Below are 18,322 nucleotides of genomic sequence, written 5' to 3'. Positions count from 1 at the left end.
ACCGTTGTCACCGTGCGAGTAGGGCCTCTCGGTGGAGATTTCTGACGCTAATCGTATTTCCTGTATACGATTTTCATTCGATGATATTCGCGAGTTTGAGATCCTCGATCGTCGTTCCATTTACGCTGGGAGATACACGAACGAAACCCGCGTCGAAAGTTACCCTCGATACCTTTTTCCTCGACGAGTTACTCGTAACCCGATGCGTAAAATATTCGACTCGACTGCTGAAATTTTACGGACGAAATCGATCTGAACGAAGTACGGAAAGAGTTCGCTATCTCGATATCGAGGAACACCGATCCGGTAGGATTCTCTGACGCGAGAGCGAATCGAAGCGATTTCGAATCGTGGTTCGTTGTACGATTGTTCTCGGTGTCTCGAAGTTAACCGAGATTCCACAATCTTTTTCGTGTCTCGAAATTAATCGAGTTTCCTCCATCTTGTTCCGTTTCTCGGTGTCTCGAAGTTAACCGAGTCACCTCCGTCTCTTTCGTATCTCGGTGTCGCGAAACGATCCGCGATCCCTCCATCTTTTTCGTTTCTGGTTGTCGGGAAGTTAACCGAGTTTCCTCTGTCGCGAACGCGGTATTAACGGTACCCCGGTGCAACGTGCGAGGAACGAAGAAGCTCGCGCGAATTGGCGCGTTGGTTAACTCGCGTTGAAGGAACGATCGTCCTCGTTCGTCGGGCGAACGTTTCCCGGGTCGAAGCTATCCGGGTAATGAGGGCCCGTAGACTCCCACGGGCTCGTTCGAAAAAACAACACGCGTATCCGAGCCGTAAGCGGCCCATTAGCGAAGAATTTTGACGTGGCCTCTCGCACAATCGTTCGCGCGAGAGGATGGAAAGCCAGCCGCGCGCTCGTATGAGAAAAAATTGACTTCAAGTAGCGACGAACGCGGCTCGCGAGACGCAAGTCATCCACGGGGCCCTCTGGAGGGTTCTCAGCCCGAAGGCTTCCACGTACGTTCCCTGACAAAGGTTCCACCGAAGGAAGCCCCCTTCCTGACAACAGGGCCCCATTGTCAGTCCCCGTTTCAGTCGAGGCGCCATTGAGGATTCGTTAGAACGGGCTGGCAGCCAGGAACGCGCGAGCCACCTCGCGTCGAAGACGCGTCCCTTCGATCGTGCACGATCATCGTCGGCCCGCTCCTCGATACGCTTCGTAGGCGTGTAATTATTGGCTCGAACAACTGGTCCGCGTTGCCAGGATTTCCTCGACTCTCGAAATTTACGGATCAGGGCCAACGAGGACCACGAATACGCTCGAAGAAGACCCGGCAAGGATAAGAGGATAACCAGTACCCGGTGTTTCGACGGCCAGCTCGGTAATCTCACGATAATTGGACCGTTTCGAGCCTATACTTTCGCAAATTGCTATTTTCGTTCTGTTATCGGTGGCGCGGATCGTATATTTCGCCTCATCGACGCTAATCAAATTTACAACTATGACCGAGCGAAAAATTAACGCGATTGCCGGTACAAGATAACGCTCTGGAGCAATGGCCGACCACGACACTCGCGAAACTTTCGAAACATTGGAAACTTGTCTAAGAATTCTCGTTCGTTTGGGAAAACGTTCAACGCTTCGCGAACGAGTGGATTGTTCAAATTGGTCGTTGAAAAATATTTTACGCCGGTCTTCTCTAAAAGCCATTAAGAAAAACGAGGTAAATTTTGTATTAGTCGCGGAAGGATATTCCTAACAAGTATCAAGAAACTGCGCGAATGTTTTAAATATAAATATCTAGCTAGGTAGAAGGAAAAAGGAATTAAAATGGTATTGAAAAAAAATGAAGCAAGTTTACGAATGTTTCGGTCTCTCGGAGTTCTCTCGTTCGTTGATACGTGAGTCGCCCCGGCGTTGATCCCGGTAGAACAACTCGTTACGCTCAACAAAATGGCGTTCCTTTCGAGAATTTCCGAGGAGGAACGCTGGCAGCCGCGCGCGTAAAGCGTCGCTCGTAAAACCGTATAAGAGGCTCGTTTCGAACTCGATCTCGCTCGGCGAGGATCCTCGATTCTTCAATTGCTTTCGTCCAATGGCTCTACGAGGAGAGACCGCTGCCTCTACTGAATTATGTGAAAGATTGACCCGACCGTAAACAGGAAGTTCCTTTTCCTTACAAAGACAGACGTGGCGGCGATGGAATCGAAAACAAAGATGCCTCGATAACTTCTCCGTTCCCTGTTTCTCCGCATTCTCGACTCTTCCGAACAGTCTTCGCTTTACGACGATTCTTTCACGGCGATAAACGCGAGCGAATCGATAACGATAATCGAACGGGCGAAAATAAAATATAAAAAAACGCGGGGAACGCGTCGATGACTCTTTAAATTGTACATCTCTTAGATTTTACCGGTGGTACGTGTACTTCTTCTCGAGAAGAAGAACGTCTCTCGTAAACAGTGATTCTCTTTTATCTTCGAGTATCGGTTGAATCCTCTTCGAGATCAATGAACGATTCCTCTGTGCGCGTGCATCGACGCAACCGAGGTTACCTTTTCCGTAGCGATGGTACGAATAGTTCCCCAACGATCGATTCCTCGTGCTCGAATTCGACGATCGTTTCGATCATTGGTCGATCGGTAGGTAAATCGGTGAACGATTCGTCCCGTATTCGGGTTGCTCTCGCTACAGAGAAATCGAGGCGAAAGAACGTCTCGCAAAGAAGCGTCCAACCCCGACGCGAGCGAATGTCTTCGGGCAAGGTGGGACGTTACCGCAAGGACAAGCAGAAAATTAAGCGCTCGGTATTCAAGGAGGAAAGTAATCGCTGAAAATGAAGCATAATCCCCGCAGGCGTATTACGAATTTTCATTTTTAATTCTCTCGTTTCCGCGCGCAATTCGTTGTCGCGGGAGTGGCGCATTAACCGAGCGAGAACGAACAAAACCGTTCTCTCCTCCCTCTAGGCCGCTACCAAAATGGCTCGCGACAATAACGCTGAAGACGTCGCGCGAGTGAGTGCGAGCGCGAGCGCGGGCGCGGGCGCGGGCGCGAGCTTACGAGCGAGTCCATCGTGCTCGTACCGAATGAAATCGGTGGATTCGAGGGTCCTGGACCGGTCGTTTAGACCGATGAACAGGAAGAAAGGGAGGAAAGCTGAAAGTTTGGCTCGTTTCGAGGATATAATCTACCCCGTGGAGAAGAAAGTAACGAGGAATCGAGTTACGTTCTCCAACCACCGTCACCGCCGCTCCCCACTCCAGTCCCCCGTTCCTCTTCAACCCTCTTCCGCTCGACTTCGATCTCTCTTCGGATGCTCTCCGTCCTCCGTCCACCGAAGCTCGTTCTCCCGCAAAGAAGCCAGGCTAAGAAAGGGTAATGGCGCGGAAACGGCTCAAATGACCCGCGAATTTTCAACCGACGAGATTTCCCGCTGCTTGTGTTTATGTTTAATAGGCGGCCGGCGTCGTAAGTCGTCGTGAATTATGCCGTGATATTACCATTCGCACGGCGAATTTATGGTAATTTTCGACTCGACTACGCTGAAACGTTCTCCATCGCGTCGAACGTTGCGGTGTCGTTTTCGAACGTTCCGCGCGTTCCTCTGTCCGCGTTCTCGTTTTTCGATGGGCGATGATCGCCTACCGAGGTACAGAGAAACCTAGTTCGTGTTTTTCCGTTTTCGTTCTCACCGATACCACCGATCCTGAGACAGAACGGTGTCTCTTTTCTCTCGTTTACGTACACACCGAGGATACGTACCGAGGAATAAAGGAATAGAGTCGTCGAACGATACTTCGTCACGGAGACAAACCGACCCGACAGCGAAATCAGTTTGTTTTCACAATTTACCGGTCGGACCGGTTGAAATTATCCCACCCTTAAAAGGCCGGCTTGTTATTTTAGTTGCGAGGGAACGACGATCGTCGCGGTATTTTCTGAAAAATTCAATTCTACCCAGCGGACGAGCCACGACAGGTGGATATCCTGGGTAAAGATCCGACGAGGACTCCGGTTCGAGTGCCCGGAGAAGACGTTAACACGTTCCAAAGGCCGTGCTAACGCTGTGTAAACAACGCTGAGACCTGAAAATTAGCCCCTCTCGGACCCGGGTAAAATAAATATTTTCGCGTCGGGCCATCGTTAACGGATTACGAAAATCTTCTTTTTACGCGGCCTCGCGGCTCGAGAGCGTCAACGATGACTTTGATCCGAAATTATGCGATCACGCGTCGAAGAAATCGACGCAGCGACGCGGAGTACCGACCTATTCACCGGACCTCTATCGAGTTAAACACGAACGTAATTCGTTTGTCTCGTGGTCGGTGCGAGAAATTTCTACGATCGAAATTTTCGCGGTTTCGAGTGTTCGAATTTACAAAATTTCTAGTGCGCGAATGAGAACGATTGTTCAGATTCGAACGAAATCGCGGTACTTCCGAGCGGTTAAAGAGCAGATACATTTACGGAGACGCGAAACACAATATCGGTGGTATTTTTTGTTATTACTCGGTTTTTGGCGCGCGTCGTAACGCTGAACGCTAAAAGTCGGCGTACACGGCCTCGAGACTCGCGAATTCGGTGCTCCGTTACGGATACGTTGTTCGACCGCAATTACACGGTACGTCCTCGCTGGCACGATCTCAAGTGGCACTTCGTCGAACCGTCGATGATCGTCCAGTCGACAACTCCACCGGTACGTTTCACGATACTGCTGTCGCCTTGTTAAATTCCTCGTGTTTGTACGTCGTTCTTCTCCCGTCCAAGGCGTACAGAGTCGTTCGATCGCGACTGTATCTCGCCGCGCGTCGACGCGTCTTGGACACTCGGCGAGCTCCGAATGGAATTCGAATCCACCGATCGGTATTTTCGAACGGTTGTCCGCAACTTTGTATTCCACGGATCGACACGCGGTGCACGATTAACATCCGCGCACCTCTGCATCGGGAACGTCGTATCGTGTCCTGGAGAACTAGAATCTCCGAACGAGATTCGAGCCCAGCGATCGGTATTTTCGAACGGTTGTCCGCAACTTTGTATTCCGTAGAACCGATTCGCGGTACAACGTCTACGCGACTCCAATCGGGAACACTGTACCGTATTCTGGAGAGACGGAACCTCCGATTGGAATTAAAATCCAGCGCTCGGTATCTTCGAACTGTTGTCCACAATTTTGCGTTCCACGGACCAACCAGCATAGTCGGTTAACGTCCACCTCTCTCGCTAGATACATCCTACGGTATCCCGAATAACTAGAATCGTCGAATGGAGTTCGAGTCTGGCGATCGGTGTGATTTTTTGAACAATCGTTCAAACTTGGTGTATTGTAGACTCGTATCACAGGATAACAGGAAAATGCGATTTCTCTCGCACGGTGAACATCGAATCGGGAAAAAAGGAGGATAAATTCCCTCTGCAGGCGGTGAACGGTCGTTCGATCGAATTTTCCCTGGGAAGGACGTTCCGAGCGGACAGCCCCGAGCGGAGAAAGAGGTCTCGGGCGAGTAGATCGGCGCGGTCTCGCGAGCGAGGGAATCGTGGTCGGTGGGAAATTTCGAGGCCCCTGGTCCGTGCCCAATTATTGATTTTGTCTTTTCGATGGCCACGACCGCGACAGGAAAGCGATGCACGCGCGCGCTGCCTACGCACAGAAGGGCGTACGCGTGTGTGCTCCGCGCCGGAGGGGGTTACAAAGCTACGAACGCATTAAATACTCGAGAGCGCAGTGTCCTCGGATGAGCTTTACGCGCACCCACACCGCACCCACACCGCACCGTGAACAGAAACGCGCACGCGGAGGGCCTCCAGCACAAAGACGGGAGCCTAAATTGATTGCGTCTAAAATCCAACGAGCTTTCTCGCCTTTTCGTTTTCCAGCGCGCGAGAACCCGCACCCGCGCCCGCGCGCGCAAACACCAGCGCGGAAGATGGCGCGGTACGACCTTTGTGGCGAAGCGACGAGTGCGTTTCACAAAAATATAACCTCGCAGAGGAGAGGCTTTCTCTTTTCCCTCTTCCTATTTTTCTTCTCTTCCCACCCTCTTGCGTCGGTCACCCTCTTTTTCCTACCCCTCTCTCTCTCTCGCTCACTCTCTCTCTGTGCGGTAGTGTTCGGGCGTGTGCGTGCGTTACACGTGCGTGGGCGTGTGCACATGCACGAACGCGTGACTCTTCTGAAAACGGATCACCCTCTCCCCTCACGGCCAGGGGGGAGGAGACCCGTTTCGCGTCGCGGCAAAACCACGATAAATAAGTTTTTCGGGCGAGAAACGCGCCACGATCAAAAGGAGTTTCCTCGCGCGGCGAGCCCGGCGAACCGAACTAATGGAGCCCGGGGAAAGACGATCGTCGGAATTTTTGGAAAAAGAGAGCCTCTCCATCTCTGGGCCTTTTATCTACGTTTCGCGAGGCCTCCGGGACGCTCTGACCGAGTTTTCGTTACGAGCTGTCGGCAAAATCTCACGCGCCCTTGTTACGTATACATTTATTTCTGTATATATGTATCGGGTTGTCCGATAAGTTCGAGCCGGTCGTCGTTTCGCGATACATTAGCACCGATAACGATTCGGCGAGAACCACCCCCGAACGTATCGACGAACTTCGTATCGATAAGAACAAACGGGGCGCAACTTCGGTACAAACACGATGCAACGACGAGGACGGAAAAAATGTACACGAGCGTGGATAAAAAGAGAGAGAAACGAAACGAAAACAGTGGGGTTTAATGAAAACGCGGAACGGTCCGATCAAAAGAAATTTTCAACGCGTCGGTAATCCTAAACGGTGGACGAACGCGAAAACACGCGAGCTCGATGGGACGCGTAATTTCGGCCGTGGCCGGCTTTTTAGATTCGAAGCGTTTTTACGTATAATGGCGCGTAATTACGCAACAATTTCATCGGTTTTCAACCGGTCGAATTCAAACGAGTTTTCGCCGAACTAATTCCTCGCGAACGAATCGGGGGAACGTTCTCGTCGACCGGCTTTCCGTTCGAACGTAGTCTCCTCTCTCTTTTTCTCTCTCTGGGCAACGTTGGACCCCCCGTTGGTGTCATAATTGCCGACAGATCGAATTAAAGTCGTATTATAGGATTTTCCACGTGTGATTCAGCGAGCAACAATTCCCCGCGGGGGTGGAGGCTGATAATCCGCTCGTAAGAAGCGGCCGATCGTTCTCGCATAAAAGCGGGCCTCTATGGCGGTGCATCGTCGTTCTACGAATCCAATAGCCCCTGCGACCCTCGTAATGGGGTTGCGGCCGGTGACGGGCGTCGAGCTCATGAATTTTCTATCGCTCGCTCGTCGAAATGATTAAATGATCTTCACGGGCCGGAGGGTGGCCACGTTGACTTCTGGCGGTCTAGACAGACACTGACAAGTGGCGCGGATCCCCGTCACGAGGATATACCCACGGGAACAGGCGCCAGAATCTTCCACGAAACGCGTGGGAACGCGCTATTTATTTTACTTTTTTTTTTTCTTTTTTCCTCGAGAATATCCAAGTAATCCAGTGTCGCCGAAATATGGCGCGGAACGACGAAAAATTGCTCGCAATCGAATCGAGGGCGAACGAGATCAACTTTGCGGAGATGCGATGTAGCGAACTTTGGTCTACTAGTGATAAAATATGGCACTTGGTCGACCAGGCGTCTATCTTCCAAGCGACTGTTCCGTGTCCATCGACTCGAAAACTGTTCCGTATCTACCACTGGAGGGTCGAACTCGGTCAACGTGGACCTTAGAGGATACTCGAGTATTAACGAAACTTCGTCGACGCATGGAAGATCAATGATTCGCGAGATATTTAACTCTTCGTCGACTCGCGTTACTTTTCCATAATTAAAATTATCGCAATAGACGCTCCTCTGCTTCCTCGACCCTCTTCCTCGCAAAAGTTACGACAGTTCGGTAGATTCTCGAGGCGAATTCGTCGAGCGTCCAACGGAGAAACCCCGTTAAAAGATCGTAATCGGTGACGCGTTACGAATCGTTGTCTCTGGTGTGTTCCTACCGAGCGATTCCCGCGTAGGAGTCGCAGCGGCCACAAATCACCGTGCGCTCACGCATCGCGCGACAATTTACCGAGCGACTCGTGCGCGTCGGACGAGTTTCTTAGGTCGATGATTCTCGGTAGCGAAAGGAGGCCGTCCGGAGCTCGTAAAATCGGCTGGCAAACAAAGCGATGAATTCCGGCTGGCCGCGTTCCACCCCAAAAATTGACCAATAACGTCGCGCATCTCGAGTGTCCCGTGGTCGGGGTCCACCGGGTGACGAATAAATAAGGGCCCCGGTCGCGAGAGAAAATCGGAGGCTCTCTCTCTTCCTCTCTCTCTCGCGAAGCATCCAGCAATTTGGGCGTTGCAGGATTGTCAACGGGACCGCTTGTAAATTCTAATAAACCCCGTTGCGCCGCGGCGAAATCTGGCGAGGGTGGTTGGTGGCCGAGGGGGTGGTCGGGCGGGGTACGCGCGGAAGCAAGGGGATACCGGGTGAACGCGGATATAAATCTCGACTAACCGAATTAAGTTAGAAGCATGGGCCGAAGTTTCGCCACGCCCTCGGCCGCCGATGAAACGCTATCGAAACCCGGAGTCTGCGTGGTTGAAAACCGCGCCGAGACAGGAGACGAGGAAACACGTCCACGCGGACCGTAACGGGGATAACGGAGAAAAGAGACCGAAAGAAACCGCGGCATCGAGCTGCGCGCCGTCTTGACGTTAATTAACGAGAAACGGAGAAGAGGGGATGGAAATTGGGTTCGGTGGGAGAACAAAATTCCCGTTCCTTGGATCTGGAATTTTTCGCCGAGGACCGCTTATCGCCCTTTCGACAGTGGGTCCAGGAGAAGGAACGTCCGTGCACGAGGTTACCGATCGTCCTCTGTCCGTACCTCGAGCAACGATATTCGGATATCAACGGTTAGGCGGTATAACGGCTTCATCAGGTGCCCTATTAGTGTCCAACGCTTTATGCACCGCACAATCGATCACCCCAATCGAGTGATTTCCTGTTAATCGAGCGATCGGTACCGCGGGAGGTGGTCGGATCGTTTTGGACGATTAAGCCTCGTCGGTGAAACTCTGTACTCTGTCGCTCAAAATCTAAACGCGAGTACCGTTCGCGAGCCGAGAAACCTTCCCCGTGATGGGAGAAAGGGACGTGGATTAAATATACCGTACTGCAGTCGATATCAATTCACTCTGTTTCGAGATCCTTTCTGGCCGGCGGGGCCGAGTCACGATTAACGTTCGGGACCCTCTTTGTCGTCCTTCGTCCAGCAAGTGTCCCACCTAATGATGTCCCGGCGCGTGCCACTTCGCAGCATGGGGTCCGGGTACGGACCCCATCGCTCCCAGCTCGACCGAATTATTTGCCGATGACCAACGAACCCGCTCGAAAGCACGCTTGTTCGCGCATTACGCGGCAAACAAGCGACGCGTTTTTCGGGGGTTAACGCCGACTTTGCAGGTTCGCCGCACGCGCGTTACTTATTGGGAAGAGATTAATTGGCTTACCGGTGCCCCGTGCCCACCCCCCGCTCCCGAGAACTCGACGAACCGGAGCCATTATTCGGCCCGGTGATCGGCGTACGTCGCATTAAACGATCTGTGAGAATATTCGATACAGAGTGCGATGTTTCCCCGCGCTTCGCTAACGCGGAACGAAAGATTGGATCGTTCGTCTTCCGATATCGAATCGATGGTCACCACCCTCGTCGAGAGCATCGGTGATTCGTTTTTCGGAAATAAATAATTCCCCATCCATCGAAGGGACGAGCCGACTCGAAACGAGAGAATTCTCACCGTTTTCTCCCGGTGCTACGGAGAAAAGTAAACGATAAATTCGGAAATCTACGGAAACGAGGTAACTCGCGTAATTCAAGAGTCGAACCGGGACGAATAAAACCGGTGGCTTCGACGCAAGGAGTGGTTTCTCCCTTAACGCGTTGTCTGCGACGTCACTCGAATTCGAGTGACACGCACGAATCTACGGGGGAGCGCATATTTACTCGGTTACGAACGATATCGGTACGCGTTTCCATAGACCTAATAAAACCGTAACAATTGCGCCAACGATTTTCCGAATTAACTCTACGATTTATCGAAGATATTTCGACGAGTAAACTTTTTTTTCTTCGACCCTTTGGAAACAGAATTACGTTACCACGGTTGGAACTGTAATTCACCCGGAGCACGGTCCAGATTCTGGATCGCCTCCTGCGGCCAATGGCGCACTTTTTGCCCCGGTGGAGAAATTCGACTGTGATAACATCAAACGTGGACGTTCGGAGCTTTTTGCGCCCAAAGAACCCGGTGAAATATAACGATGGCGACCACGGACCATCGCGAAACTTTTGTCGCAATTTTACTTAATAAATTAGAGACTTTGGAACGTCCAAAGTTACACGGGAACTCCGACAAGTGTGCTTCTCTGCTCTCGCTGCTCTACCGTAAACGTTATCTCGTCTCTATCGAATCGAGGTTCGAAAACAGCATAGATTCTGCGCTTCTAGCGCAAGGTACGCGAAACTCTACGCTCGTAAAATGATCACAAAACCTCCAAGTACCTCCCGTAGGGTGCTCCGAATCTCCCAACGAAGCTCGTCGAATTCCAAAGACACGGGTCTGGAGATACTCGGCGTCCTCCGATCACGTCGATCCCCATCGTAACGTTCGAGAGAGGTACGACGCGAAAAAAGCGCGAGAGCACGAGTCGGGAATCAAAGCGTTTAATAAGCACGTAACGGGCATCTAATACGTCCCGGGATCGGTTCGAGGTTTGACGACGCGACGGTCGCGCAACGGGGGTTGTTGGGGGTGAATCGCGGTGGCGCGGGAGTGGGAGATCGCCGCGGCGGGTAGAAGGGACGGGGGCAGAACTCGATATCTCATTATCGGTCGATCGTAAATTGAAGTTACCGGTGGGGAGTAACGAGATCTCCAATTATCCTCGGGACAGTATCACCTTGCGCGGCCGGGGACGAGGAAGAGATGGGTAAGGGGGGAGGGGGCGGGTGTTGCGTCGGTGTTAGGCGGGCGCCGCCGCGACGACTACCGAAGCCGTGGAAGGCGTCGTATCGGCCGATGGCACCGCGGGGATTCTTAGCTCCTCCGTTCGGTGGGAATGCTCGGATTGCGAAAGACAATGTCGCGGCCGGGAAGCTCCTAAGAGAAAAATAACGGGTCTCGTTGTCTCGCGTCTTGGTGGCAATTTTCTCCTCCCCTGTTCCTCGAGCCTCCTCCCCCCAGCCACCCCCGCAGCCCCACCTTCCGGTCCGCGTCGCCTATCGCGCCGGGGGGACGTTCCCGGCTGGCTGGCTGGCTGGCTCTCTCCACGGCGGAAAATCAAAAAGCTTTCGGTTAGGTAGACCTTCGAGGACCCTCGTCCTGCTATAGTACCTGACGGCAACTCTTCAGCCTCGGTTTCAATACATCGCGCTGGCATCGAGCTCGAGTGTTGCAGCAAGAAGCAGGCAGGTGGGTGCCGTCGACTCCTCGTCTCTCTTTCTCTCTTTCTCTCCTTCTCTCTTTCTCTCTCCGTCGACACGAGCGTTCCACCCCCGCTCCCGGCCGCACGCGGATCCTCTTCTTGTTCTGCTCTTCTCTCCGCTTCCAGTCTCCTCGGGCTGCCTTCTCCTCCTCGCTTCTCGTCCGATCGCCGGCTATCCCTTGACTTCGCGACCGACCGTGTATCCTCTATCGGTGTATCGGTAATCCATAGGATGTTACGTCTCCGCGGCCGCCCGAACCACCCCCCGGGGCCGACATCACCCTCTTTACTTCGCCTCGTATCGTTCTGTACCAACACTAACCGCCCCGCGCGTCTAACTTGGACGCAGCCTAGTATTCGCTCACGGAGAGAGTCTTTCCCTCGCTCTTGGCGTGTCCTTCCCCCCCTCCTCCGGCAGCCACCCACACCCCGTGCCCCGCGGCACCCCAGCCTGAGTCTGTCTCCGTTCCGCGCCCCATCCGTGGGGCCCCCCTTTCCACTTTTCCGCGGGCTCTCTCTTTCTCTCTTTCTCTCTTTCCCCATCTCCTTCTATCCTCCTCTCTCTCTCTCTCTCTGTTTCTCTCTCCCGGTCGCACTTTCTATATATCGGCCGTCCCTCTCTCTTTATTCCCATTCCCATTCTCATCCTCTTGTTTTGGTCCAATAGTCAGTCGCCGGTCTGATCGATGATACGCCAACAGCCAGTACTGCGCATGGCCGACTAAATACAAACTCACTCCTTATTATACCGGGTGTGCCAATAAAGGGGGTGGCGGACCAGAGAATGGGGAAAGGACGAGGGAGGACGGGGGGTGGCTGGGCGGGCGACGGTGGTGGCGGCGGAGGAGTCGTAGGAGGAGAAGGAGGAAGAGGAAGAGGAGGTGGCGGTGGCGTAGGAGGAGGAGGAGGAGGAGGACGAGGAGGATGAGGAGGAGGATGAGGATGAGGCGGAGGAGGGCGAGAAGCCCACCGTCGGAGTTCCCGCTCCTTCGAGTCGACGAACGCCACCATAAAGGATCCTCTTCCTCCTCGTTGGCGTTGGCGTTGGCGTTGGCGTTGCCGTTGCCGCTACCGCTGCTTCTGCAACGCAACCCCTACCCCCGGATCTCCTCCACCCCACCCTGTCCCGTCCACCCACCGCCGCGACTCTATATATCCATTCTGTCAGCGTGCTTCGGTGTCTCCGTCTCTTGGTAAGCTATTCCAGGATGCCGAAGGATAATCCCGGTACGCGATTTCCGATCCCGAGCAGCTATAAAGGACTCATTGGGCGACGGACCCCGGGAGCTTTCACGAATTCCGTGGCGTCTTTCTATAGGATTTCTCGGCTCGTTTCGCCGGGATCGTTTTCAAAAGGGGTGCGATACTACTCTTCGGGGAACTTCTTCGGACATCGGCGGTCTTTGTGAACACCCTCGCGCACCGACCCGTCGGTGTCCTTTTGGGAATTCGCGACTCTTTGCGCGGAGTACTACTCTCGATATCGAACAACTTTCGTTGGAAATGTTTTTCTCCGGGACGAGTTTGCCAAGAAATTCGCCCGATACTCGACGCGATGGGTAAATCGATCGTAGCTTCGCTGCGCGTTGTCTTGTTCGTTCTATCCTCGAAACGACCGAACCGGCCTTCGAGGAGCCCCCGAACTGGATCGCTCGTTTTCGGTAAACCGAGCGTGTTCGAAAGTTGTTCCCGAAAGAAGTCGAGAATAAAGCGACCAGTCCCCGGTATGGAAATTACGAGTATATCTCGCGGCGAGTAAAATGCAAAGAGGACGAGGACGAGAACGACCGTGGTAAAAGTCGAGCGAGGGTTTGAAAAGTTCACGGCGGAGAGGCTCGAACTCGAAGACCGTTTAAAGTCGATTTCTTCGATTTTGGTCGCGCGAGCACGTCCGGTTGCGCTCGTCGGACTCGCGACGGGCTTCGCGCTTGGAAATCGAGTAACAGCTTTACGATCGGTACAATCGTTCGCGCGTCAGTGAATAGAACACGGCTGTCCGCGATCAATGAAAGATTTCCTGCAGGATTCTCTCTCGTTCCGCGGGCGACCATTACCGTTTCCGCGACGCGGACCTCCAATCCCTTTCGTTTCTCCGCGTTCTACGCGTCTGCTTTTCCGCTTTCATCGGCCCCGGAACGACGGACTGTCACGTACGATTACGCGATTTCCGACTCCGTAAGCGGATTGACGGTGTCACGGTTATCAATGGGAACGAAACTGAATTCCAGTGTCCGTCCGCGAACCCGCGCGATCGATTCGCCCGTTTGCGAATTTAAATAAGAAAATAGAGCCGGTGATTGCACCCGTTCCGGGGTGAATACCGGTGCGGGTTTCGTCTCGAAACGATCGAGTACCTCGCGAGCCGATGGTATCGAAAAAAGAACGCTCTTGCGATTATTACGACGAGGGATGTTAAACGTTATTTACACATCCTGTGTATTCGTTCGATGAAAATACGAGAGCGATCGCGAGGCAGTGACGTTTCCCAATCGGTGGAAAGTAAATTTTAGAGACACGTGTTTCGTTATTAAATCCCTCTGTCTACTTTTTGATCACTTTTCCCTTCATCGTTGATTTTAACGGTATTTTACAAAATTCCAAATCGAGATCCTCCAAGATCGCGAGCAACGCGAACACACTCTAAACATGCGAGTGGATTTCCATTGGCAAGGTGCAATTATTAACGACTCGAAAAGCACGCGTTCTTTGTCGAAAACGGAGCAACATTTGCACGAGTATTTTCGCCCGCGAGAGAGGGGCAGCGGGGTGGGTGGATCGCGAAAAAAGGCCGGGCAGCTCGTTCGAAACCTAGGCGGAAGATAATTTCGGGGTGGCAGCGCAAATTGACAGGGCAACGGGTTCCCATTCACTCGAATTACGTTCCAATTCTGCCGGTGACTTTAGCATTGTTGCTACAAATTGGTACACGCCCTGGCCTCCGGCCGCGGGCCTCCTCCCCCGTGTCTGCCCGGTACACACGTCGTCGCAAATGATGCGTGTGCAGGCCTTTTTTAAATAACATCCTCGGACGATCACGTACAACGCTCGCGCGGGAAGGAGTTGGAACGCGCGTGACGGATTGGCCGCTGTCGAATCGAACAGCTTCGAAAACGTTCTCGGTGACGACGTCGATGAAACCGTTCCTCCCGAAATACGATTTCGTCGACACGGAACTCCGCAACGCGGAATCTTCGCGAGGTGTCTTTGCGTTAATCGCGATGGATCTTTGCCGATGATCGAATTTAACCTTCGAACGGATACGTGTTCGCGACGCGACGATTTCACGGTTTTTCGAAACGAAACGCGAGTAAATCAACCGAGAGAATAAATTGAAGCAAAACGCGGTAATATCGCCGCGATCGAGAAAAATAATGCGACTGGTATCGTTTGCGAATGTTGATCCGGTCTCGATTGCATAAGAATATCGTTTTCCACGGTATCGGGGTCCTCGAGCTCGCGAAACACTGTCTCGGGTTGCAACGTACACGCACGCCGAGTGTCGAGAAGAGACTCAGAGACCTCCGATCTGAAAATATAGCGCTCTGCTTCTAATTGCGTTAATTGGAACACCATCGTCTAACGTGACGGAGAATCATCCGCGAGTCCAATCGTTTGGACAATTGGATTCTCATCCAAGATTTATCGGAGAACGTTCCCTGTATTTTCGCGATAAAACGTGTCGCGCAACGAACGTTACGCGAGATATCGGCGCAATGTCAACGTGGCGTACGATTATTAATTTCACAGCCGCGATTAGTTTACTCGGACACTGTGATCGAGCAATTGGATTTATTCGCGCGACGAAATATCGTATCGATATACGAAAATATCGAAGGATTGTTTACGTTCCGTTGTCGAATAATTCGATCCGTGTTCGCACGAGCGAGGCTACGCTGTAAATAGAAAACTTCGAACCGTAACAATGACCAATTTCACAGCCGCGATTAGTTTACTCGTTGTCGGTTCACAGGGCGCGGGAAACTTCTTAGAAATCGGGCTCGTTAAAGTTGAAACTCCGCGCCCGGTTACGCGAGCGTGTACCGAGGAAGCGGCACGCGTCGCCGCCCTAGGTGGTCCCCGATCGTCAGAATCGTTAACAAGTAGCCTAACTGGACGACGAACCGCGAAAAACAGGATAACGAACCCCGAGCCGACCGTTTGAGCGTAATAGTTAACTACCAGGATGCATAGAGCCGCGCGCGCGTAACCGATCGCGCATTGCGCTCCAATTAGGAGACAATGATCGTTAAATGAACTCGGTGTGAGTCAAGAGTGTGGTCATGGGAGACTCGTACCAGATACGGAAAGCTTCTTTACGGCTATGCCGGGAATATTCGAACGTTAATAAGCAATCTGCAACTTGACGCGAATTTCTCTATGAACATCTGTTGAATTTAACGCAACGAGAACGGTTAAATAGAAAAATACACGTAAATAAATACGTACCGTTGGACAATTGCTCCTTAGAGTTGAATACAGTAACGCGTGTCTAGGAACGCAATTGTTTATCGAACGTAGACACTTTGCGCACAGGTGGAGACATCTGCTGGAGAATCGAGCGGTGATCGGAAAAATTGGAAAAATTTCACGCAACGAATTTACGCAACGAGAGTATTTAAATATAAAAATACAAAAAGCGAACGAATACGTACCGTTTTATAATTGGTGTAAAACCGTAAAGTGGTTAAACACGGAGACGCACAAAGCAAATGAATACGTGGGCACCGTATAATTGGTGTAAATCCGTGGAGTGGTTAAATATGGATATACACAAAGCAAATAAATACACGGCACCGTGTAATTGGTGTAAATTCGTAGCGCGGTCGAATGTGGAGATACCGGATGCAAATGAATACGTAATAGCGCGAAACGGGCCCGAGTTCGTGGTGTATCAACGAACGATAACAACGATAGTTCGGTGGGTCGCGGTTTGATTTCGAATCCATCGACGAAATGGTGCAATTTATTGTTCCAGGTGTGGTTCCAAAACCGGAGAGCAAAGTGGCGCAAAACCGAGAAGTGTTGGGGCAGGAGCACCATAATGGCGGAGTACGGTCTGTACGGTGCGATGGTGCGACACTCTTTGCCGCTACCCGAGACCATACTGAAGAGCGCCAAGGAGAACGAGTCGGTCGCGCCGTGGCTGCTAGGTGAGAATCGTCAGTGTTTCGTTCCCCGAAATATCCGAACGCATTAAGTTTTGCTCACTACCGAGTCGGCGAACACGCGCGCGCGCGAATCGCTTTCGACCTTAACGTTATTCGACTATACGCTGAACGTCTTTGAGCGAACGTTCTCCAAAGTTTACGAAAGCTGTCGAGTTTCCGAGTCGATCGTCCCGTTAACGAAGCAACGAACGATCGTGTTTGTTAGCGCCGTGCGGAGATAAACATTGATCGCGAGGAACGCACCGGAGTTAACGAACTCGTTGCTAAAAGAAAACCGGAACCGTCGGTGCCAGCAATGCTTAATGAACGCGATCAAAGAGAACCCGTAGACAACGGTGCAAACCTCGACTTTGTTTTTCTGTTCGTCTGTATCAGCTCAATCATCTAAGACGAGCAGCTTTAGTCAAGATATCGAAAATAATCAAGAACTGATTGACTGTGGCCCCGCAGGGATGCACCGGAAGTCAATCGAAGCGGCGGAGCATCTCAAGTCTGGCGGAGAGGACAGCGGAAACGACCACAACGGAAGCGGAAGCAGCCCCCATCATAGCCATCACCAAGGCGGACCGACCAGCTCCGAGAGCGGACAAGAAAGCCAGGATGGCATGGGACCTTCCTCCTCCTCAGGTATTATTTCTTACCACGTTCAAGTTTCTCCCGAATTAAACGACCGATGAGACGATCGCGGATGCAACCTCGTCGCCTTTAGAAAATCCTTCCAAGATTCTGCAACAACGAAAAATAAAGGAAGAAGAATTCGATCGGTCTCGACCGATTATTTATCGTAACGTTTCGAACCTCGAGTTTTGGATCCTTTTGAAACTTACTATCCACTTTTCTCTTTCTTTTTCCTTTTCGATCGAACATTTATAATATTTTCTCACCATTTGCTCGACATTGTTCGTCTCTTAAGTTTCATTACTCCGAATCTGGATCGTGTCTCATTCGTTTTCGAAAATTACCCAAAACTCGAGGGTCGAAACTTTACGACAGTGCTCGGTCGATACCGACTAAATTTTCCTTCCTTCGATCACCGTATCGACGTAACGCGTAACTTCCAATATTATAGAAAAATTACGAGACGCTTCTGAAAATCACTGTCAACCTTTTCAGAGACCAATAATCGTTCCGCGCACGCGACTGTATATTCTCGTTCCCTTGTCTATTACACCGTTCTAGAGACCGAAGCAATAATCGTTCTACTTTGTATCCAGCAGGAATCGACTCGTCCGTGGTCGATTTCTACCGAGTCTACCATTAACCGGTCGAATCTCCGTTTCGCAGGAATGGTCCAAGACACGGAGCAGCTCAGGAACGAGAGCATCGCCTGTCTGAGAGCGAAAGCGCAGCAGCATCAGCTGCAACTGAGCCTTCAACCGACTGCGGCGCCCACCAGTACCGCGTACCCTCCGGGACCCCCCTCGAGCACGCTCCACGCCTCCGTTTAATCGCCGTTACGACGCTTTCCCCGCAAATCATCGAACACTGGAAACACCTCGTTCGACACCTCGGACGAGAAGACGAGTCCATTTTCCAGCCGATCGAAGCCGCGTCTCCGATCAGCGACGACAACTTGGCTCGAAATCTCGCGAGCCAAGAAACACGGAGACGATCGCGAACCTCACCGTGAACGGTGCACTCTCTCCGGTTGTTCTCACGTGGAGCTCGTCGAAACGATCTCGATCGATGGATCGAAAATGTCCCGCCGATA

At 52.0% G+C, this 18,322-nt stretch overlaps 1 protein-coding gene across 2 annotated transcripts in view; it reads left to right on the top strand.

The window, feature by feature from the left end:
* Positions 1-18,070, top strand: part of LOC143148977 (uncharacterized) — a 70,198-nt gene extending 52,128 nt beyond the window's left edge. The window contains exons 5-7 of one of the 2 annotated variants that reach the window (XM_076315853.1): positions 16,419-16,593; positions 17,062-17,238; positions 17,896-18,070. In XM_076315853.1, coding sequence (XP_076171968.1) covers positions 16,419-16,593; positions 17,062-17,238; positions 17,896-18,059 — 516 coding nt within the window. In that variant the 3' untranslated portion in view covers positions 18,060-18,070. Of the gene's footprint in view, positions 1-16,418; positions 16,594-16,986; positions 17,239-17,895 lie in introns of both variants that reach the window. The other variant, XM_076315852.1, reaches the window with a different exon arrangement.
* The last annotated feature ends 252 nt before the right edge of the window (positions 18,071-18,322 follow it).

Source organism: Ptiloglossa arizonensis, chromosome 7, assembly GCF_051014685.1.
Source record: "Ptiloglossa arizonensis isolate GNS036 chromosome 7, iyPtiAriz1_principal, whole genome shotgun sequence".
Classification (NCBI taxonomy): Eukaryota; Metazoa; Arthropoda; class Insecta; order Hymenoptera; family Colletidae; genus Ptiloglossa; species Ptiloglossa arizonensis.
This window is presented reverse-complemented; position numbering and strand designations above follow the sequence as displayed.